The sequence below is a fragment of the Scyliorhinus canicula genome, chromosome 4 (assembly GCF_902713615.1).
Source record: "Scyliorhinus canicula chromosome 4, sScyCan1.1, whole genome shotgun sequence".
Taxonomy (NCBI): domain Eukaryota; kingdom Metazoa; phylum Chordata; class Chondrichthyes; order Carcharhiniformes; family Scyliorhinidae; genus Scyliorhinus; species Scyliorhinus canicula.
The window spans coordinates 228590473-228614501 of NC_052149.1; the positions used below are offsets into that span (position 1 = coordinate 228590473).

General features: G+C 48.9%; 1 protein-coding gene across 1 annotated transcript in view; it reads left to right on the forward strand.

Moving 5' to 3' along the window:
* Positions 1-24029, forward strand: part of flt4 (fms related receptor tyrosine kinase 4) — a 324249-nt gene that overhangs the window by 162546 nt on the left and 137674 nt on the right. The window contains exon 3 of the mRNA XM_038796200.1: positions 2682-2947. Within this exon, the coding sequence (XP_038652128.1) occupies positions 2682-2947 (266 nt within the window). The remainder of the gene's footprint in view (positions 1-2681; positions 2948-24029) is intronic.

Consider the following 24029-nt stretch of genomic DNA (forward strand, 5'->3'; position numbering starts at 1 on the left):
CAGTAGCTTTTAAAAATGGAAATTAATGAAGTTTATGAGAGGACGAGGGAAGGGGGATTCTATTTCAGAGAGATGGCAGAGGCTCTGAATTGAACCCTGGTGTATTGAGAGACTCTGTGGTCCCATGAGGATTGATGAAACGGCATTGGCTGACTGGGTGGCTCACCCTCCGCACACACATCAGCCATGTGATCAAGACAATCAAGAATGCAATTGGCTCTGAATGTAGGGCAACGTGAGCGTGGATAGATTGGATGGCCAATGGGAGGAGCCTGGAGGAAGGACAGTTGGAGGCAAAATGTCACAGGAACAGGAGGAGGCCATTCAGCCCCTTGAGTCTGTTCCACCACCCAATTCGATCATGGCTAATCTGTATCCTAGTTCCATTTTCTCAACTTGTCTCTAAATTCCATTTTTACTCTTACTTAAATTGAACTCAAGCCTCAACAGCTTTTTATATATATTCCATTTTTATAAATAACACAAATCCTCGGGATTGGTACAGCACAGTGTCAATGCCTCAGGGGACATGGATACGGAAAAAAGATAAGAGAACAACAGCACAATTGGTTCAGCTTAACCATTAAACTTGGTGCTTCTGTATGAACTTACGGATAGAATTAGAAAATGAGGGAGAAGGGAAGAAGGCCATGAAAACATGGTGAAATGGTGCACACCTTTACAGGTGGCGATTGCTCATATAGCCAATGAAAATATAGGATAACATCTTTGCATTATGTTTGGACACACACCAAAACATATCTGTCCAACTCCAGTCATATCAGAGGCATCAGTAACACATTATGGCGTCATTTTCTCAGATATAAGACCTGTCTTTGCAGGACCCCATCAACGATTCTTTAGCCCCAAAATAACAAGAAAAAAAACGAAATAAAAAATTGCGAAGACTTTAGTTCTAAAAGGACATTTTGCATATAAACACTAGGCACAACAAATACCCCAAATCAAGCACAGTACACAGCGATCATCATCAAACACATTTATACAGAGAAGACCAGCAAATATTCTTACATTTTGTTCAGATTCACTGTGGTCGGCATCTCCCATTACACAGACAATGACAGGTTAAAAAGACACAGTAAGGAGTCTTACAACACCAGGTTAAAGTCCAACAGGTTTGTTTCAAATCACTAGCTTTCGAAGCACATCCCCTTCATCAGGTGAACGAAGAGGTGGGTTCCATAAACAAATTCAATGATGCAAGATGATACTTTGAATGTGAGTCTTTGCAGATAATTAAGTCTTTACAGGTCCAGACGGTGCGACTGGAGAGAGGGTATCATCTTGCATCGGTAAATTTATAAGAATATTTAACCAGACTAACAGTTAAGCATGTTTACAATATTCATCAGGTAGAGCCCCATCCTTAGGGCCAATTCCATAGCCACCTCACCTGCCGACTAAATAAGCAGACCACAGCGTGAGAGGCTTCTTCTGTCATGGATCTAGCCAATGCCTGCTTTTCTCACCTTGCGCTCTGATTGCTGCTCGTCAGCAGAGCTGTCCTGAGCTCCCTGATTCTGCTTGGCTGCTCTCCAACTTCAAAAGTTAGGACAATGGAAAACAGACAGAACATGCATTTTGACAGCAGCAATGACCCAAAGCGCTACACAACCATTTGAACACCTTTTGAATTGTAATCACTGTTGTAATGTAGGGAAATATGGCAGCCAATTTACACACAGCAAGATTCCACAAACAACATGACAATCGGCAAATTATCTGTTCTTGATGCTGCTGGTTATTGGATAAATGTTAACCCAGAATAAATATTGTCCCAGATAAATATTGTCTCAGGCTAAATATTGTCTCAGATAAATATTGTCTCAGATTAAATATTGTCCCAGATAAATATTGTCTCAGGCTAAATATTGCCTCAGGTAAATATTGTCCCAGATTAAATATTGTCTCAGGTAAATATTGTCTCAGGTAAATAAAGTCTCAGATTAAATATTGTCTCAGGTAAATATTGTCCCAGATAAATATTGTCTCAGATTAAATATTGTCTCAGGTAAATATTGTCTCAGATTAAATATTGTTTTAGGTAAATATTGTCTCAGGTTAAATATTGTCTCAGGTAAATATTGTCTCGGGTAAATATTGTCTCAGGTAAATATTGTCTCAGGTTAAATATTGTCTCAGATAAATATTGTCTCAGGTAAATATTGTCTCAGATAAATATTGTCTCAGGTAAATATTGACTCAGGTAAATATTGTCTCAGGTAAATATTGTCTCAGAGTAAATATTGTCTCAGGTAAATATTGTCTCAGGTAAATATTGACTCAGGTAAATATTGTCTCAGGTAAATATTGTCTCAGAGTAAATATTGTCTCAGGTAAATATTGTCTCAGGTAAATATTGTCTCAGAGTAAATATTGTCTCAGGTAAATATTGTCTCAGGTAAATATTGTCTCAGGTAAATATTGTCTCAGGTAAATATTGTCTCAGGTAAACATTATCTCAGGATACCAGGGATAGCTTTCCTACTCTTCTTTGGTATCTTGGCCATGGGATATTTTACCTGCTGTTGAAATGGCAGCCAAAGCCTCGATCTAACGTCTCAACTGAAGGGCATGATGTTAGATGTGAACAAAAATGAGTAGGATCAGGAGGTGAAGGTGAATTAAACTAGGTGCCTTTTTTCTATTCTGTGTTTCAGAGGACAGAGGCCTCTGGGCTGGAGCTGGCCTGGGAAATCTGCAGTTGAAGATAACACAAAATCGGCATCGTACAAGTCGGAGGAACCTGGGGGAAGGATGGTGAATATAAGGGAGTGCGAAGGATCAGAGAGAGATCAATACTGTAAAACATTCACATTGATGGGAGCCAGAGCTAACGACACGGGCTATTACCGCTGCTTTTATCATTACATTGAGCTGATTGTTGATGGAGTTACAGCGACCAGTGTGTACGTCTTTGTAAAAGGTACGGTGATGAATAATTATTAATGCCTTTTATTTGTTCCTGGATGTTGGCATTATTCTGAAGACCGGCATTTATTGCCCATGAGAAGGTGGTGGTGGGCTGCCTCCTTGAACCGCTGCAGTCCATGTGGTGTAGGTACATCCACAGTGCTGTTAGGGAGGGAGTTCAAGAATTTTGACCCAGCGACTGTGAAGGAACGGCCAATATATTTCTAAGTCAGGGTGGTGAATGACCTGGCAGGGAACTTGCAGGTGATGATGTTCCCATGTGTCTGCAGCCCTCATCCTTCGAGGTGGTGGAGGTCATGGGTTTGGAGGGTGCTGTTGAAGGAGCTGTGTGGAATTGCTGATAGTGCGTACTGACTGGCACTGTGTGTTGGGGGCGGTGGAAGTGAATGTTGAAGGTGATGGATAGGGTGCCGACGAAGTGAACTGCTTTGTCCTGGATGGTGTCAATCTTCACAAGCATTGTTGGAGCTGTACAGGTCCAGTCAAGTGGAGGGTATTCCACTCCTGATTTGTGCCTTATGGACAGCCTTTGTGGAGTCAGGAGGTGAGTTTTTTGATGCAGAATTCCCTCTGACCTGCTGTTGCAGCTGCACTATTTCTACGGCTAGTTCAGTTAAGTTTCTGATTAGCGATAAACCCATGTTGATGGTGGGAAATTCAGCGATGATAATGCTGCTGAATGTAGATGGGACGATGATCAATTATTACCGAGTAGTGTAGTCATACCTGGTATGGTAATGCATGATTATTACTGTGAGGTGGCAATTATTCCGATGATGTTCGACACCAACTGTTGTATGAACCAAAGAAGTAGGCACCTTATTGTGTCGAAAGGTGCAAAAAGGGCTACCCAAGGTCAGGATTGGGAACCAACATCCTCTTCCCAAAGGATAGTCACCCAACCCAACTTTGGGCCTAACTATTATTCAATCATCCCTGGCAACCGAATAAAATGGGGATTGGGTGCCTTGGACAGATAAGTGAGACCTGATTCAGGCTCACTGACAGAAATCGGAGTGTCATTACCGTCTGTCAATGTATTGAAGGCAGGGCCTTAATATGTAATAATAATTACATATTATTGCAGTATGTAATAACTTCTTTCCTACCCCTGGTGGAGCTTCCCAGAAAATCTAAGATCATCTCCCAACCATTTGAACAACGGCTTTTTTTCATCTTAACCTGTGCGCCTGTAATATGCTTTGTGGGAATCATTGTTCTCGGCCCATTCCTGTGTACAAGGTATGAGACAAAACTTTGAGGTTTCCAAATATCCTTAATTCATCAACCATAGGTATTAATATTGTTGAACCTGGCTTTCATTAGGGCTGTTTTGATGGGGATGGGATGCTCTCTTGCCAGAAGTTAGGCCCAGTGTCAGTCACAAAACAAGCACCAGGCTGTTGAATCCACAATAAGCAGAACGCATAGACAATGGTAGAAATTAAAAATAATCATCTTTATTAGAGTCGTAAGTAGGCTGACATTAACACTGCAATGAAGTTACTGTGACAGTCGCCACATTCCGGCGCCTGTTCGGGTACACAGAGGGAGAATTCAGAATGTCCAAATTACCTAACAAGCACGTCTATCGGGACTTGTGGGAGGAAACTGGAGCACCCGGAGGAAACCCACGCAGACACGGGGAGAACGTGCAGACCCCGCACAGACAGTGACCCAAGCCGGGAATCCAACCCGGATCCCTGGCGCTGTGAAGCAACAGTGCTAACCATTGTGCTACCGTGCTGTCCTCCACTGGGGTTATAACACAGGCTTTTGTGGGTCACAACCCAGCTTATTACACTAGAGTCACAGAAACCTACGCTTATAGTACAGACCAAGGCTCTTTGGCCCATTATGTCTCTTTGAGACAACAGCCCTGTTCAGTCCCACATCCCTGTTTTTGACCATAGCCCTTAGATATGTAAACAACGTAAGTTCCACGTTCTCAAGTTCCTGTCAAACACCCTATTAAAATTATTAATGGAATTGGCTTCTACCACTTTTCCAGCTACAGTATTCCAGATCCTGCCAACACCGAGTGGAAAATAATTCTCCTCATCTCAACTCCAGATCTTTTTGCAATGATTTTGAACCTATGACCTCTGGTAATCACCAGAGGGAATAGTTTTCCTCAGTCTATTTCATCAAAACTCTCATCATCTTGAAAATCTCTATTCAATCACCGCTTAACCTTTTCTGTTCCAAAGCGAACAATCCAAACCTTTCCCACCGCAGGGAAGGGTTGACATCAGGAGCGCCTGATACTGATATACCACCTGATGTAAATACAATGCACTGTCGCATTATTGTGAGACTGAGATCTGGTGAGAAGCAGAAGTACAACCTCACTTAGAGTACTGAGATGTAGATAGATCTGTAAATGAACAAGAATCTTTTTTCACGAATAACAGTCCATTGTAGCTTTCTTCAGGGAACAGGCAAACTGTAAATAAACCCCATCTAGTCTCCCAACCCAAGACCAAACAGGGTGGCAACTGGGGGTTTCTATAGCCAGCTTGGCTTTGTTGGGGGGGGGGGGGAGACCATGTTTTACAAATTTGGTTGAATTTTTCAAGGAGATGTGTAGATGAGGATAGTGCAGTTGATGTAGTCCACAGGACTTCAGGAAAGCTTTTGACAAGGGGCCCAGGGAAACCAAGGCAATTTGGCAAATTGGATCAAAAATTAGCTTGATGGCTGGAGACAGAGGGTCATGGTGGAAGGTTGTTTTTGTGACTGGAAGTCTTTGTCCAGTGGTGTACCACAGGGGTCAGTGCTGGGTCCTTTGCTGTTTGTAGTACATATTAAGGACCTAGGTGTGAATATGGGAGGTATGATCAGCAAGTTCTCCTTTCCCTCACTTTGAACTTGTGTCCCTTCATAACTGATCCTTCAACTAAGGGGAACAGCTGCTCCCTATCCACCCTGTCCACGCCCCTCATAATCTTGTCCACCTCGATCAGGTCGCCCCTCAGTTTTCTCTGCTCCATCGAAAACAACCCAAGTCTATCCAACCTCTCTTCATAACTTAAATGTTCCATCCCAGCCAACATCCTGGTGAATCTCCTCCACACCCGCTCCAGTGCAATCACATCCTTCGTATAATGTGGTGACCAGAACTGCACACAGCTGTAGCCACACCAAAGTTCTATACAACTCCAACATGACCTACCTGCTTCTGTAATCTGTGCCTCTATTGATAAACGCAAGTGTCCTATCAGCCTTTTTCACCACCCTATTAACCCGCTTTCTCGCCTTCGGAGATTGATGGACAAACACGCTAAGATCCCTTTGTTCCTCGGAACTTCCCAGTGTCATGCCATACATTGAATACTCCCTTGTCAAATCTTTCCTTCAAAGAGTATCACCTCACACCTTTCAGGGTTAAATTCCATCTGCCACTTATCTGTCCATTTGGCCATCCCCGTCTATGTCTTCCTGTTACCCAAGACACTCAACTCACTGTTGCCCACCCGGCCAATCTTTGTGTCATCCACAAAATGACAAACAATAGGGGGCCCAGCACCAAACCCTGTGGTAAGCCACTGGACACTGTCTTCCAGTCACTAAAGCAGCCGTCTGTCATCACCCTCTGTTTCTTCCAGCTCAGCCAGCTTTGAATCCACCTTATCAAGTTACCCTGTATCCCATGTGCATTTGCCTTCTTTATAAGTCTCCCAAGTGGGACCTTGTCAAAGGCTTTGCTGAAATCTATGTAAACTACATCAACTGCACTACCCTCATCTACACACCTGGTCACCTCCTCAAACCATTCAATCAAATTTGTTGGGCATGACTTCCCTCTGACAAAGCCATGCTGTCTATCCCTGATCAAACCTTGCCTCTCCAAGTGGAGATAGATTCTCTCTTTCATAATTCTCTCCAATCGTTTCCCTACCACTGACATGAGACTCACTGGTCTGCAGTTCCCTGGCTTATCTCTACAACCTTTCTTAAATAGTGGGACCCCATTCATGGTTCTCCAGTTCTCTGGAACCTCCCCCGTGACTAGCGAGGATTAAAAATTTGGGTCAGAGTCCCTGCAATCTCCTCACCCACCTCCCACAGCAGACTGGGGCACAATTCATCCGGAGCTGGAGATTTGTCCACTTTTAAACCTGCCAGCACCTTCAATATCTTTTCATTCCCTCTGACAATTTGCTCAAGAGCCTCACAGTCTCCCTGAGTTCCATACCTACCTCCTCATTCTCTTGAGTGAAGACAGATGTGAAAGGGTGGTGAAGGCGGGAACTCTCACAACATTTAAGAAGCATTTAGAGAAGCACTTGAAATGTCATAGCTGACAAGTCAATGGGCCAAGTGCTGGGAAATGGGATTAAATAGATAGGTGCTTGATGGCCAGTACAGACACAATGGGCCGAAGAGCCTCCTCCTGTGCTGTAAAACTCTATGACTCTAAGACTATTTCGTGTGCACCAACTAAAACATGGTGGCAGTGGACTTGGCATAAAAGACCAACAAAACGTCAAGTGAAGATTGCAGACCTGAAAGCCCTCCAGATCCTTGGGAAAAGGAAAGGAAGACAAACAGATTGCCGGCTCACCTGAGAATGAAGCATCGTGGCTGCTGCAGGCAAACAAACAGTCCCAGAGCCCAGACGGCAGTGAGTATAGATCACAATCTACAAGCCAAAATACTGAACCAGCAACAGTTCCAGAGCTTAGGGTGAGCACGGAGTCCGCATTGTCACTCCCAGAACCGTTCCAAAGCGTGGAATGCCCTCAACAGCCCCAGCACTGCGAGAACTGGGGGGAGAGATTAGCCAGACGCCGAACAGCTTCACGTTAACATTGGGAGGCCCAGAAGGATGTGGGCAATACTTTGCTCTAAACAATCGGGGCCATAGCAAATAAAGCATGGAAGAGTGCTTCAAACTCATAACAGGATGCCCTCCACGCATTTAATTCATACTTCAACGTTAAAAATAATTTGATCTTCGAGCAAGCAAAATGTAATAAGGGGTGGCAAAAACTAGGCGAGTTCATGGACTCATTTATAAATGACCTGGACAGACTCACGAAGAATTGCACTATGGGATCCTGAAAGATAAATGAATATGTGATTGGTACTTCACAGCATCTTAGCACATTCTCAGAAACATTTCATTGTGCTTCCTAAACAATTAATGTATTCACTGTTGATGTGCAAATACCAATGCTAACTTGTATATCAAGTTACCACAAACAGCATTGAGCCAATGAACGGATCATTCATATTAATGATGCTGTGGCTAAGAGATAAAAAGCAGCCGCAACAACCAAGAGGACTCCCCTGCGCACCTACAAACCAATGGGATCTTGTATATCCACCTGAAAAGACAATCACGGCCTCGATTTTCAATCTAGCAGATGGCACCTACGACAGTGCAGCACTCTTGTCAGTACTTCCTCTCTGACGGTGCTACACACAAAGGACAATACAGCACAGGAACAGACCCTTCGGCCCTTCAAGCCTGTACTGGTCATGATACCAACCTTTGCCAAAAACCCTCAGCACTTCCTTGTGCCGTATCCCTCTATACCCATCCTATCCATGTGTTTGTCAAGATGCCTTTTGAACGCCGTTAATGTATCTGCTTCCACAACCTCCCCTGGCAACACGTTCCAGGCACTCACCACCCTCTGCGTAAAAAAACTTGCCTCGCACACCTCCTCTAAAGTTTGCCCCATGGACCTTCAACCTACGCCCCCTGGTGACTGACCCCTCCACCCTGGGAATGAGTGCCTGCCCATCCACTCTATCCATGCCCTTCATAATCCTGAGTACTGTGTGGGAAATGTCAGCCTAGTTTATAGGCTGTAGTCCCTGTCGTGGGGCTTAAACCTAAGGCCTTCCTCCAACTTAAGTTGAAAAGCCTGGAAACTTTTTGGGAAGGAGTAAATGCAGAAGTGGCCAGAAGGATGAGGGCAACATTGGTGTCACTCGGTGTTAATGGCTAAGATGGGCTGAATAGGCTGACCGATCATTAATTATCTTACAATCTTGAAAATCACGATTCCACACGTAGAATTTCGCCCCTGGGTGGCTGATGACTTTATCTCTCCACTGTCCCTCTGTGGGTGAGACTTTTGGGAAAAGGACTCTCTCCCTCTGTTATATCCTGTATTTATACTGCGGGAGTGAATATTATTCTCCATCCCCAGACCGGTAATAATTCATGGGAGCACGTTACAGGCTGGAGGCCATGCTCAGTTTTAATTTGGCGTTTTGCCATCAGCTTGTTTAACTTTCCAGACACCGGCAGAAAATTGCAGTTTCTTTAATAACTGCTCCGAATTTTGAGGCCAATTTTTTTAAATACATTTATGTCAAAAAATAATCTCCTTCTGAATAAACAGGAAGCAGGTGTCGCTCTGTAAGTGTGAAAAATGTCCACGCCCTGAGAGCACACAAGCCTCTATCCATCACTGTCAAGTGTTAGTTCAAACCCAGTAACTGTTAACTTGCACTTTCTACCTCCTAACGATAAAGATCATTCACCAAATAATTTTGGGGCGTCCCAAATTAATCCAAGACGGGTAAAACTGCTCGTTATTTGGAGACGGTGTTTACAGGGAACAGAAATAAGCGCTTTGAACCTTTTCCAACATTTGGGCAGCACGGTAGCATAGTGGTTAGCACTGTTGTTTCACAGCTCCAGGGTCCCAGGTTCGATTCCTGGCTTGGGTCACTGTCTGTGTGGAGTCTGCACGTTCTCCCCGTGTCTGCGTGGGTTTCCTCCCACAGTCGAAAGATGTGCGGGTTAGGTAAATTGGCCATGCTAAATTGCCCTTAGTCTCCAAAAAGCTTAAATGGGGGTTACTGGGTTACGGGGATTGGGTAGATAGGGTTTAAGTAGAGTGCTCTTTGTAAGGGCCAGTGCAGACTCGATGGGCCGAATGGCCTCCTTCTGCACTGTAAATTCTATGATTCTATGCTTGAGTCAGATCATGCTTTAGTCACTCCACATACCCACCTTTGCTCCAGATTGCTCAAGATGATCTGTCGATCTAAGATTGGTGGAGTAGTGGATGAAGTAGAGGGCTGTTGTAGGCTGCAAAGAGACATTGATAGGATGCAGAGCTGGGCTGAAAAATGGCAGATGGAGTTTAACCCTGATAAGTCATTTTGGTAGAAAAAATTTGAATGCGGATTACAGGGTCAACGGCAGGGCTCTGAGGAAGGTGGAGGAGCAGAGAGATCTTGGGGTTCATGTCATAGATTTTACATAGAATTTACAGTGCAGAAGGAGGCCATTCGGCCCATCGAGTCTGCACGGGCTCTTGGAAAGAGCACCCTACCCCCTACCCAAGGTCAACACCTCCACCCTATCCCCATAACTCAGTAACCCCACCCAACACTAAGGGCAACACTGGGACCCTGGAGCTGTGAAGCGATTGTGCTATCCACAATGCTACCATGCTGCTCTGGTCTCTGAATGTCTACAGATCTCTGAAGGTTGCCACTCAAGTGGATAAAGCCGTGAAGAAGGCTTATAGTGTGTTAGCGTTTATTAACAGGGGGCTTGAGCTTATGAGCCGCGGGATTATGCTGCAACTATACATGACCCTGGTAAGACCACATTTGGAGTATTGTGTGCAGTTCTGGTCATCTCATTATAGGAAGGATGTGGAAGCATTGGAAAGGGTGCAAAGGAGATTTACCTGGATGCTGCCTGGTTTGCAGGATAGGTCTTATGAGGAAAGGTTGAGGGAGCTAGGGCTTTTCTCTTCGGAGCGGAAGGAGGATGAGAGGCAACTTAATAGAGGTTTATAAGATGATGAGGGGGATAGATAGAGTGGACGTTCAGAGACTATCTCCTTGGGTGGATGTAGCTGTTACAAGGGGGCATAACTATAATGTTCAAGGTGGGAGATATAGGAGAGATATCCGAGGTAGGTTCTTTACTCAGAGAGTGGTTAGGGTGTGGAATGGACTGACTGCTGTGATAGTGGAGCCGGACACTTCAGGAATTTTCAAGCGGTTATTGGATGGGCACATGGAGCACACCAGAATAACAGGGAGTGGGATAGCTTGATCTTGGTTTCGGACAATGCTCGGCACAATATCGAGGGCCGAAGGGCCTGTTCTGTGCTGTACTGTTCTATGTTCTATGTTTTAAGATCTAGGAATAGGAGAAGGCAATTCATCCCCTCGATCCTGCTCCGCCATCCAATACTATCATTTTTTGAAAAGTATTTTTATTCCAATGTCAAATATTTAACATATTACCCCCCCCAACCCAATAGGCACCCCATCCCCTCCCACTCCCCCTCTTAATATTCAATGGGAACCAATTCTGCAAGAAGCAAAATGAATAAACCCCAATTCTTGTGGAACCCATCACTCCCTTCCCCCCCCCCCCCCCCCCCACCCACTCTCTTCAGGCACATTTCACCTTCTCCAGAATGAAGAGCTCCAATAGGCCCCCCCCCCCCCCCCCCCCCTCGCCATGCCGAGGCACAGAGTGGAGAAGCTGACCTCCACTCCAACAGGACGAGGCTGCGAGCAATCGGTGAGGTGAAGGCTAAAACACCTGCCCCTGCCTGCAGCTCTGGCCAATCCAAGACCCCGAGTTTGGTCTCCAGGGGACTGGGCTCCACATCTACATACATAACCGCTGAGTTGGTGCTGAAAACTGATCTTCAGAATCTTTCCAACATCGGGCAAGACCAGAATATATGCAGATGGTGAGCAGGGCCCCTCCCACATCGCTCACAGCCATCCTCCACCCCCCTCAAACAGCCTTCGTCAGGTATGCCCTGTGCACCACCTTCAGCTGTATCAGCCCCAGTCTCATCCACGAGGGCGAGGCAGTCACCCTAGGCAGCACCTCGCACCACAACCCCTCCTCCAATGCCGCCCCCAACTCCTCTTCCCACTTAGCCTCAATCTCCTCCATGGACACCTTATCCTCCTCCAAAATCTTCCCATTATTGGCCGAGACAAACCTCCCCCCCCTCTCCAACCCCGTGCTGACAGCACCTCCTCCAACAACGAGGAGGCGCGATCGGGAAGATCGGAAAGACTTTGCCCGCAAAGTTCCGCACCTGCATGCCCCAGAAACTCTCCTCCCACACCATCCCAAATTTCTCAGTCAGCTCCTCCAAGCTGGCAAAGCGCCCTCCCAGAAACAGATCCTTCATCTCCCTAATCCCCTTCTTCTCTCTCCCCCCCCCCCCCCCCCCCCATCCCCGGAACATCACATCCATCCCTCCCCGGCTCAAAGACGTGATTTTGGCATCACCCTCGACCTCCCTCCCAACCTAAAATGCTGCCGGAACTGCCTCCAAATCGTCAGTGTGGCCACCACCACCGGACTTCCTGAATACCCCCTGGGGCCGACGGGAGCAGCGCCGTTGCCAGCGCTTGCAATCCCGAACCCCGACACAAATCCGCCTCCATCCTTATCTCCAAAGCCCCTGCCTTCTTATTCCAATCCCGTACCTTCTCCGCATTTACCGCCCAGTAATCAAGCATCAAATTCAGGAGACCCAACCCCCCCTGACTGCCGTCCCCTCTAAGGAAGCATCACCTTCCTTATCCTGGCCACCTTCCCCACCCAGACAAACAAAGAAATCAGCCTGTCTGCCCTCTTCAAAAACACCTTTGGCAGACCGGCAGGCACTGAAATACCAAGAAAAACCGCGGTAAAGTGTCCATCTCTCCGTCTGTATCCGCCCCGCCAATCACAGAGGAAAATTATCCCACCTCAACCAAATCTGCCTTCACCCTCCTCACCTGCCCAGTCCCCAGCCACCTGCACCCCCAGAAACCTAAAATGAGACACCGTGACACGGAATGGCACCCCCCCCCCCCCCCCCCCACCCCCCACCCCAACCCGATCCCCGCCCCTGGAGTGGAGACCACAGAATATTCACTTTTCACCAAGTTTAGCTGAGACACCGAAAACACCCAAATCTTTGAAGCAAACCCAGTATGTCCCTGTACCGAGGAGGCGAGGAGACCGGCTCCGAAATGTGTGACAACAAATCGTCTGGGCACAAGGACACACTATGCAACCTCCCCCCCCCCCCCCCCCCCCCCCCCCCCCCCCCCACTATCCTTTCCCACAACTCCAAGCTCCTCAGTGCAATGGCCAAGGGCTCTATCACTAAAGCAAACAGAAGGGGGGACGTGGGGTACCCCTGCCTCGTTCCCCGGTACAATACAAAATACCCTGAATTTATATCGTTGGTGCGTACGCTCGCCATCGGTTCCTTATACAGCAACTTCACCCATGTTGCAAACTTCTGCCCAATTCCAAACCTCTCCAACGCTGCAATCAGGTAACTCCACTCCACCCAATCAAATGCTTTCTCCGTATCCAACGCCTCCACCACCTCCAACTACCTCCCCTCTGCCGGAGAAAGCATCATATTCAACAGACGCCGCACAGTCGACGTCAGCTGTCTGCACTTAACAAACCCTGTCTGATCCTCCCCAATCACCCTCGGCAGGCACACCTCCAACCTTAATTCCAGCACCTTTGTCAATATCCTGGTGTCTACATTCAGCAGAGATATGGGCCTGTACGACCCACACTCCACTGGGTCCTTATCTTTCTTTAGCAGCATCGAGATAGAACATAGAACATAGAACATAGAACAGTACAGCACAGAACAGGCCCTTCGGCCCTCAATGTTGTGCCGAGCAATGCTCACCCTACTTAACCCACGTAACCCATATACCCGTAACCCAACATGGAGATGGAGGCCTGAGCCACGGTTTTCGGCAAAATTCCCCTGACCATCACGTCCTCGAACATTTCCACCATCAACGACACCAGCTTAACCTTAAATTTCGTGTAAAATTCCACCGGGAATCCATCCGACCCCACTGCCTTCCCTGTCTGCCTTTTCCCAATTGCCGCCTTCACCTCCTCTACCCCCACCGACTCTCCTAGCCCCGCCTTCTCCATATTCACCCAACCTCAGGCACTCAAACCTCCCAAAGACACCCTCATCTCCCGCACATCCTCTGGTGCTCCCGACATACTCTATAAAACTCCTTAAACACCTAATGGACCCACTCCTGGGCCACCACCAACTCAGCCCTCTATCCCGAACCAAACTATCTCCCTCACCACAGTTTGCCTGCGAAGCTGATCTGCCTTCTCCCCATACTCATAGCGTTCCCCTTTGCCCTTCTCAGCTGTCACGCCGCTTTCCCTGTGGACAGCAGATCAAACCTCACCTGCAACTCCGTCCTCTTCACCAGGAGTCCCGGGGGGGGGGGTCCCCTTTGTATCTCCCGTCCACTTCCGAAATCTCTTCGATCAATCGCTGGCTTCCTCACTCTCCTCCTTATCCATTGTCATAATATACACCACTATATCATGATGCAGACACACACTGATGGACACACACAGGGACCAATCAACATGTACAAACACCGCAGCCAATCACCAGTTAGAATACACACACTATAAAGGCAGAGGGCAACACGGTTCCCGCTCATTCTGGGTGCTGCCTCTCAGTGTAAGAAGAACTCATCCAGCCCAGCACAGACTCACACCACGAGCTGAGAGAATCAACTGGTTCGGACAAGGCTTAGGTCTCTAGTTTAAGTTAGCATCATTTAGACCCACAGTCATTGTGTGTTAGTTAGTTAGAAGTAGTTAATAAAATTGAGTTGAACCTCCATCAGTGTTGGAAGTGTATGTTCATCTCTCAAGTCTATACTAGCCAACACTTCATCCATCATAGCCTTAAACAAAATCACTCCCCCTCACCACTGCCTTCAGAGCCTCCCAAACAACCGAGGACAAGGCCTCCCCAGTACATTTAAACCCACATACTCCTCAATCACCTTCCCCATCCTATCACCGACACTCTGGTCCAATCCAACCCCCCACCCCCCCCCTCCGCCCCCAGATTTCGATTGGCAGCCAGCATTTACTTCATGCACCCCGACAGTCAGTACGATCATGGCTAATCTCATCTCAGCCTCATCTCCACCTTCCTGCCCACTCCCCGTAATCCTTCATCCCGCTGCTAATTAAAAACCTGACTATCTCCTCCTTAAAGGATTCTGATTGGACGTCCCTGTCATCTACGGACCGCGTTCTTCTCGCCCAGTTTAGATTTCGCTCCTTGTCCTGATATTTGTGGAGTTTGGCAACAATCGCCATGGTGAGTCTCCTGTTTTGGGCCTTTGTCGGAGCAACCTGTAGGCCTGGCCTACCTCAAGGGGTTTGGTATGGCAGCACGGTGGGGCAGTGGTTAGCATTAGACCATAAGACCATAAGACATAGGAGTGGAAGTAAGGCCATTCGGCCCATCGAGTCCACTCCACCATTCAATCATGGTTGATTTCAACTCCATTTACCCGCTCTCTCACCATAGCCCTTAATTCCTCGAGAAATCAAGAATTTATCAATTTCTGTCTTAAAGACACTCAACGTCCCGGCCTCCACCGCCCTCTGTGGCAATGAATTCCACAGACCTACCACTCTCTGGCTGAAGAAATTTCTCCTCATCTCTGTTCTAAAGTGACTCCCTTTTATTCTAAGGCTGTGCCCCCGCGTCCTAGTCTCCCCTGCTAATGGAAACAACTTCCCTACGTCCATCCTATCCAAGCCATTCATTATCTTGTATGTTTCTATTAGATCTCCCCTCAACCTCCTAAACTCCAATGAATATAATCCCACGATCCTCAGACGTTCATCGTATGTTAGGCCTACCATTCCTGGGATCATCCGTGTGAATCTCCGCTGGACCCGCTCCAGTGCCAGTATGTCCTTCCTGAGGTATGGGGCACAAAATTGCTCACAGTATTCTAAATGGGGCCTAACTAGTGCTTTATAAAGCCTCAGAAGTACATCCCTGCTTTTATATTCCAAGCCTCTTGAGATAAATGACAACATTACATTTGCTTTCTTAATTACGGACTCAACCTGCAAGTTTACCTTTAGAGAATCCTGGACTAGGACTCCCAAGTCCCTTTGCACTTTAGCATTATGAATTTTGTCACCGTTTTGCTGCCTCACAGCGCTGAGGTCCCAGGTTCGATCCCGGCTCTGGGTCACTGTCGGTGTGGAGTTTGCACATTCTCCCCGTGTTTACGTGGGTTCCGTGCCCACAACCCAAAGTGGGTTGGCCATGCTAAATTGCCCCTTAATTGAAAAAAATGAATCGGGTACTCTAAATTTAAAAAAAAACAACCTCTGGGGCTTAGGGAAGTTGTCCTCCGCCACGACCAGCTTTCCGAGCATCGGGTGATGTACCCCTTCATGTTTCTGCCCTCTGCTCCCTCAGGTAGCCTGACAATCCTTCAGATCTGGCGGCAAGACCTGTTCTCCGAATCTTCCACCTTCCCCTTAAACGCTCTCTGGGTCGTCACCATCTGGGTTGCAACTTCTGCCTGCTTCACTCCGCACAGCTACAGCCTGGATCTTCCTCTCCTGCCTCTTGCTGCCTTTACCGTTTATCCGGCTCTGTCACTGCTTTGAGGGCATTTCCTCGGCTGGTTGTTAGATTAGGGTAAGGGTGGGGGGAGGGAGGGTTCAAAGTTCCCAAGGGAGACAAGGGAGAGCCACCTTTCGTGCGACTGTTCAGCACATTGCCACCACCCAAAGTGAGACACTGAGCCACGTAAGGAGATATCTTATCAGATAGTCAAAAACTTGGTCAAAGAGGTAGGTTTGAGGAAGTGTCTTACCTGAGGAAGGTGAACGAGAGATCCGGAGAGGTGGAGGGAGGGAATTTCAGAGCTTCAGGCTTAGGCAACTGAAAACACAGGCAGGCAGAGCGGAAAGATTCTGATTGGGAATGCACAAGATGCCAGAATTAAAGAAGCACAGATATCTCGGAGGGTTTGGGGTTTGGAGGAGATTACAGAGAGGGGTGAGGCCATGGAGAGATTTGAAAACAAGCATGAGAATTTTAAATTCAAGACATTACTTGACCAGGAGCCAGGGAGTCCAGCGAGCAGAGGGGTGATAGGGGAGCGAGGCCAACTTAAGAACATAGAACATACAGAGCAGAAGGAGGCCATTCGGCCCATTGAGTCTGCACCGACCCACTTAAGCCCTCACTTCCACCCTATCCCCGTAACCCAATAACCTTTCCTAACCTTTTTTGGTCACTAAGGGCAATTTAGCATGGCCAATCCACCTAACCTACACGTCTTTGGACCGTGGGAGGAAACCGGAGCACCCGGAGGAAACCCACATAAACACAGAGAGAAAGTGCAAACTCCACACAGACAGTGACCCAGCGGGGAATTGAACCTGGGACCCTGGCGCTGTGAAGCCACAGTGCTATCCACTTGAGCTACCGTGCTGCCTGAGTTAAGACGCAGGTTAGCAGAGTTTTCGTTGAAGCCAGGTGTTGGAATAGTTGAGTCGCAAAGTATTGAAGACATACAGCTGAGCTGAGATTGGGTTAAGCCCAGCGATATTACAGAGATGAAAATAGGCGGTCTTAGAGGTGGAATGAAGATGGGGTCGGACAATTGTCTGCTCATTATGCCCCCGTGTTCTGGACTGTCCCCCCCACAGGTAATAGTTTCTCTCTGCCCTATCAACGTCTTGAATCATTTTAGGGCAGCACGGTGGTGCAGTAGATAGCACTGCTACCTCACGGCGCTGAGGTTCCAGGTTCGATCCCAGCTCTGGGTCACTGTCCGTGTGGTGTTTGCACATTCTCCCCGTGTTTGCGTGGGTTTCGCCCCACAACCCAAAGGTATGCAGGGTACGTGGATTGACCACCTTAATTGGAAAAGAAATGAATTGAGCACTCTAAATTCAATAAAAAATCTTCTTGAACCATTTTATATCACCCGTCATCTTCCTCAACTCGAGGGAGCACAGGCCAATTTTTTTGCAACCTCTCTTCATAGGGGCATGTAGTACAGTGGTTAGCACTGTTGCTTCACAGCGCCAGGGTCCCAGGTTCAATTCCCGCTTGGGTCACTGCAGAGTCTGCACGTTCACCCCATGTCTGTGTGGGTTTCTCCGGGTGCTCCGGTTTCCTCCCACTTGCCCTGTGAAAGACCTGCTGTTTGGTAATTTGGACATTCTGAATTCTCCCTCAGTGTACCTGTGGTGAATGTATATTGCTTAATTCACACTATATAGCATTGTGTCCTTGTGGTCTCTGCCCACAGGGGAAGATGAGGAGCTTGTACAGGGCTCCACTCTTGGCTCCGCCCATGGCCCCTCCCACTACCAGAAGTATAAAGTGCTGCAGTCTTGTGAGCCTGCCCTCAGTTCTTCTGGTCGCAGGCAGGCTCAGTTGTAAGTCCTATTAAAGCCACAGTTTACTTCCTCTCGTGTCTCGAGTGAATTGATGGTTGCATCAATTTAATAGACTTAGAAAATCCACCATGGAATCAGCCCTCAAACCTGATCGACTAGAACTCGACCCGCAGGCTGCAGAAGGGAAGGAAATCTTTCTACACTGGCTTCAGTGCTTCAAGGCCTACCTGGCTGCGTCGACTACCTCCGCTACTACTGAAGAGCAGAAACTCAGTCTACTGCACGCATGGGTGAGCCATCGCATCTCTACGCAACTCGATAGTACCGACTCGTACACCGAGGCCCTCGCTATGCTCGACCGACTATACGTGCGGCCTGTAAATGAAGTCTACGCACGGCATATTTTCTCTACCCACCGCCAGCGCCCCGCAGTGTCGCGAGAGGACTACCTGCGCAATCTAAAAGCCCTTGCACGGGAATGTATCTTTCAGGCTATAACTGCCTCCCAGCATATGGAACTCGCTGTCCATGATGTGTATGTTGCAGGGGTCCGGTCTAACTACGTACGCCAGCGTCGCCTCGAAAAAGGGGCCCAGAACTTGGAGGACACGGTAGCGCTAACAACCTCAATGGAGGTCGAGTTTCAGAGTCTGAACTCGTTCCCCGCAGACCAAGCGACTCCATCGTGGACCCCCGACCAGAGACTGCCCCAGGCCTGCGCCGTGCGGCCACCCACCCACTATGGAGAGCCGGCGTGCCATTTTTACGGTCAGCCCCAACACCCACGGCAGCAATGCCCGGCCCGCAACGCGACCTGCAGCAGCTGCGGTCAAAAAGGACATTATGCTAAGGTATGCCTGTCTAAATCGAAACCTTCTAACTCTCCCGCTGTCCAGAGCAATCGCTCCCTCAACTCACAGGCCCGCAGACCCCGCAATGTTGCAGCGTGTCTGCCAACTCCGCCTCCACCCGATATGTGCGACACATGGGGGCCGCCATCTTGGGCGCCATCTTCATCATCGCCCGCCACGTGCGATCCATGGGGGCCGCCATCTTGGCCATCACCCGATGTTCATCTCGACGACTATGACCTCCGCGGACAGTCATCACGGGGCCACTCCAGCACTCCTGATCAAGCCACCGACTACCCGCAACTCAACACAGTTACTTTGGACTAGTCGCGGCCAAAGCACCTCAGGAGCTTTATGATGTCCGTTCAGGTCAGCGGATACAAGACATCGTGCCTCTTCGACTCCGGGAGCACCGAGAGCTTCGTGCATCCAGACCTGGTAAGACGCTGTTCGCTCCCTATCTTCCCTGCACGGCAAACTATCTCCCTCGCCTCGGGTTCGCACTCGGTCCAAATACAAGGGCGCACCGTTGCGACATTAACAATACAGGGCACCAGCTGCTCTAATTTCCAGCTGTACGTACTCCCAGACCTCTGCGTCCCCCTCCTACTCGGACTCGAATTTCAGTGCAATCTCAGAAGCCGCACACTCAGCTTCGGCGGACCCCTACCTCCTCTCACTATCTGCAGCTTAGCGACTCTAAAAATCGACCCCCCTCCACTCTTCGCTAATCTCACGGCTAACTGCAAACCAGTAGCCACTCGCAGCAGGCGGTACAGACTGCAAGATAGGGTATTCATCAGAGCCGAAGTCCAGCGGCTCCTACGTGAGGGAGTCATAGAGGCCAGTAACAGCCCCTGGAGAGCTCAGGCGGTGGTCGTCAAGACCGGGGAAAAGTTCCAGATGGTGGTTGATTACAGCCAAACCATTAACCGGTTCACGCTCCTCGATACGTACCCCCTCCCCCGAATTGCAGACATGGTCAACCAGATCGGCCAGTATCGCATATTCTCCACGGTGGATCTGACGTCTGCTTCCCACCAGCTCCCAATCCGCCCAGAGGACCGCCACTACACGGCGTTCGAGGCAGATGGCCGCCTCTTCCATTTCCTCCGGGTCCCCTTTGGCGTCACGAATGGGGCTTCGGTGTACCAACGAGCAATGGACCAAATAGTGGACCAGTACGGGCTGCGAGCCACGTTTCCGTACCTGGATAACGTCACCATCTGCGGCCATGACCAGCAGGACCACAACGCCAACCTCCACCGATTTCTCCAAACCGCTCAGAAACTCAACCTCACAGACAAAAAGGAGAAATGCGTTTTCTGCACAACAAGACTAGCCATCCTTGGCTATGTCGTGGAAAACGGAGTCCTGGGGCCTGACCCGGACCGTATGCGCCCCCTCTTACAACTCCCTCTCCCTCACTGTTCCAGGGCCCTCAAGAGGTGCCTTGGATTTTTCTCCTATTACGCCCAGTGGGTCCGCCAATATGCGGACAAAGCCCGCCCACTATTTAAGACCACACTCTTCCCCCTGTCAGCTGAGACCCGCCAGGCCTTCAACTGCATCAAGGAGGACATCGCCAAAGCCGCCATGCGGGCGGTGGATGAATCCGTCCCCTTTCAGGTGGAAAGCGACGCCTCAGAGGTCGCTCTCGCCGCCACTCTGAATCAGGCAGGGAGACCAGTAGCTTTCTTCTCCTGAACCCTCTCCGCTTCGGAACTTCGACACTCCTCAGTCGAAAAAGAAGCTTAAGCCATTGTGGAAGCCGTACGGCACTGGAGGCACTACCTTGCAGGTAGGAGGTTTACCCTCCTCACCGACCAGAGATCGGTTGCCTTCATGTTCAACAACTCGCAACGGGGCAAAATAAAAAAACAATAAAATCTTGAGGTGGAGGATCGAACTCTCCACCTATAATTATGACATCACATATCGGCCGGGGAAGCTCAACAAGCCCCCAGATGCCCTGTCCCGCGGCACATGCGCCAGCGCGCAAGACGACCGATTACAGGCTATCCACAATGACATCTGTCACCCGGGGGTCACCCGGCTTGCCCACTACATCAAGGCCCGCAATCTGCCCTTCTCCACCGAGGAGGTAAAAACCATCACCAGGGATTGCCCAATCTGCGCGGAGTGCAAACCGCACTTCTATAGACCAGACAAAGCCCACCTGGTAAAGACTTCCCGGCCCTTTGAACGCCTGAGCATCGATTTCAAAGGGCCCCTCCCCTCGACCAATCGAAATGTGTACTTCCTCAATGCCATAGACAAATTCTCCCGCTTCCCGTTTGGATTGGATTGGATTGGATTTGTTTATTGTCACGTGTACCGAGGTACAGTGAAAAGTATTTTTCTGCAATCAGCTCAACAGATCATTCAGTACATGGGTAGAAAAGGGAATTAAACAGAATTCAAGAAAATACAAGAAAATACATGAGAATACATAATAGAGCAACACAATATGTTTGCTATTTCATGCCCCGATATGACCTCCCACACAGTCATCAGAGCTCTGCACAGTGTCTTCACCATGTTCGGCTTCCCCAGCTACGTACACAGCGACAGGGGTTCGTCCTTCGTGAGCGACGAACTGCGTCAGTATCTGCTCGACAAGGGCATCGCCTCGAGCAGGACTACCAGCTATAACCCCAGGAGGAACGGGCAGGTGGAGAGGGAGAATGCGACGGTCTGGAAGACCGTCCTACTGACCCTACGGTCCAGGAATCTCCCGATCTCCCACTGGCAGGAGGCCCTCCCCGACACGCTCCATGCAATTAGGCTTCGATCCCATCTTGGTTGAGGACACTGGGCCCAGTTCCCCTCCGGAAGCACGTCCGGACACATAAAACGGACCCACTAGTAGACTCACTACACTCAAATCCACACTACTCTTTTATAGAACACCCCGGCGGCCGTCAGGACACCGTTTCCCTCCGGACCTGGCGCCTGCAGGATCCACCACCACCACCGCCGAGGTACCCCTCACACGACACCACACCCGACTTCCCATGCCCTGCGCCCCCATGCCTACAGGTTTCGCCCGTCGCACCAGTCAGGAACGAAGCTCTGAGCGAACCACCCCTGGAGTCCACGCTCAGATCCACACCGCCCGTCAGCACACAGCCATCCGAAGAGGCTGCAACCCCAGTGCTCTGCCGATCCCAGCGGACGACTCGGCCACCGGATCGGCTCAATCTGTAGACCCATCACCCCCGCCGGACTTGATTTTTTTTACAGGGGTGAATGTGGTGAATGTATATTGCTTAATTCACACTATATAGCATTGTGTCTTTGTGGGCTCTGTCTGTGAGCCGTTGCGCGGCTGTGCCCACAGGGGGAGATGAGGAGCTTGTACAGGGCTCCACCCTTGGCTCCGCCCATGGCTCCGCCCATGGCCCCTCCCACTACCAGAAGTATAAAGTGCTGCAGTCTTGTGAGTCTGCCCTCAGTTCTTCTGGTCGCAGGCAGGCTCAGTTGTAAGTCTATTAAAGCACAGTTTACTTCCTCTCGTGTCTTAAGTGAATTGATGGGCACATCAGTCCCCGAACAGGCACCGGAGTGTGGCGACGAGGGACGTTTCACAGTAACTTCACTGCAGTGTTAATGTAAGCCTACTTGTGACAATAGAGATGATTATAAATGAACCCTCTGAGTTCTGCTCATTCTGATGAGCTGACATTCACTGCACCCCACCCAAGACCAATGCATCTTTCCTGAGGTTTGGTGCACAGAGCTGAATGCAGTACCCCACAGCAACATAACTTCGACCATGTGTACTCCGGCCTTCTTGTGATGAAGGCCAACATTCTGTTAGCCTTTCTGAATACCTTTTGTATCCATGCGCCAGTCTTTAGTGATTGTGTACAAGACACCCAAATCTCTGCTTCTTCACAGCTTCCAGTCACTAACAAAATATTCTAATGTCCCTTTCTCAGGTCTAGAGTGGGAGACCTCACAGTGAACTCCATCTGCTACCATTTTGCCCACTCATTTAATCAATCAATGTTCCTTTGCAACTTTCTGCTCCACAATTTATAACGCCTCTTGATTGATCAGAACAGAAAAACTTGAAAGCACAGCTCACTATTCCAGCATCGTATATCATTTTCTTATCCATTCATGTGAGCTTTGCTGGCTACAACAACCTTTATTTCCCGCCTCTAATTGCCCTTCGTAAGGTGGTGGTGGGCTGCTGCAATTAAATACACATAGGTTAAATTTCGACAGACATGGGTGATAAACCCATATGTGTTGAAAAGCTGAAGTCCCAGTACAAATCCCTGGGAAAGATCACTTGTCACATTGCATTAATTGGAGCATGTTCCCATTGTCTCCGCTCTCTCTGATATTGCTGGAAATGTTGAAACTCTGAAATGAGGGCTAGAAATAGCAGCAGGACACAGTAAGAAGCCTTACAACACAGATAAAAGTCCATCAGGTTTGTTTCGAATAACTAGCTTTCAGAGAACAGCTGCTATCTCCATTCAGTTCACCAGGTAGGACCACAGCAGTGCTTTGGTGTAAAACATAGTCAAGCGTTTAATGGCACAGCTGACTGCCATAGCTCACTGGCCAGTACTCACATTTAGGACGTTTGTGTGTTCACGTCCTCTCCATTGTAGTTCACACCAACCCCTAGCACAGAACTGAGGGAGTGCTGCACTGTCAGAGGGTCGGTGCTGAGGGTGTGCTGCACTGTCAGAGGGGCAGTACTGAGGGAGTGCTGCACTGTCAGAGGGTCAGTACTGAGGGTGTGCTGCACTGTCAGAGGGTCAGTACTGAGGGAGTGCTGCACTGTCAGAGGGGCAGTACTGAGGGAGTGCGGCACTGTCAGAGGGTCAGTACTGAGGGAGTGCTGCACTGTCAGAGGGGCAGTACTGAGGGAGTGCTGCACTGTCGAGAGGGTCTGTACTGAGGGAGTGCTGCACTGTCAGAGGGTCAGTGCTGAGGGAGTGCTGCATTGTCAGAGGGTCAGTACTGAGGGAGTGCCGCATTGTCAGTGGGTCAGT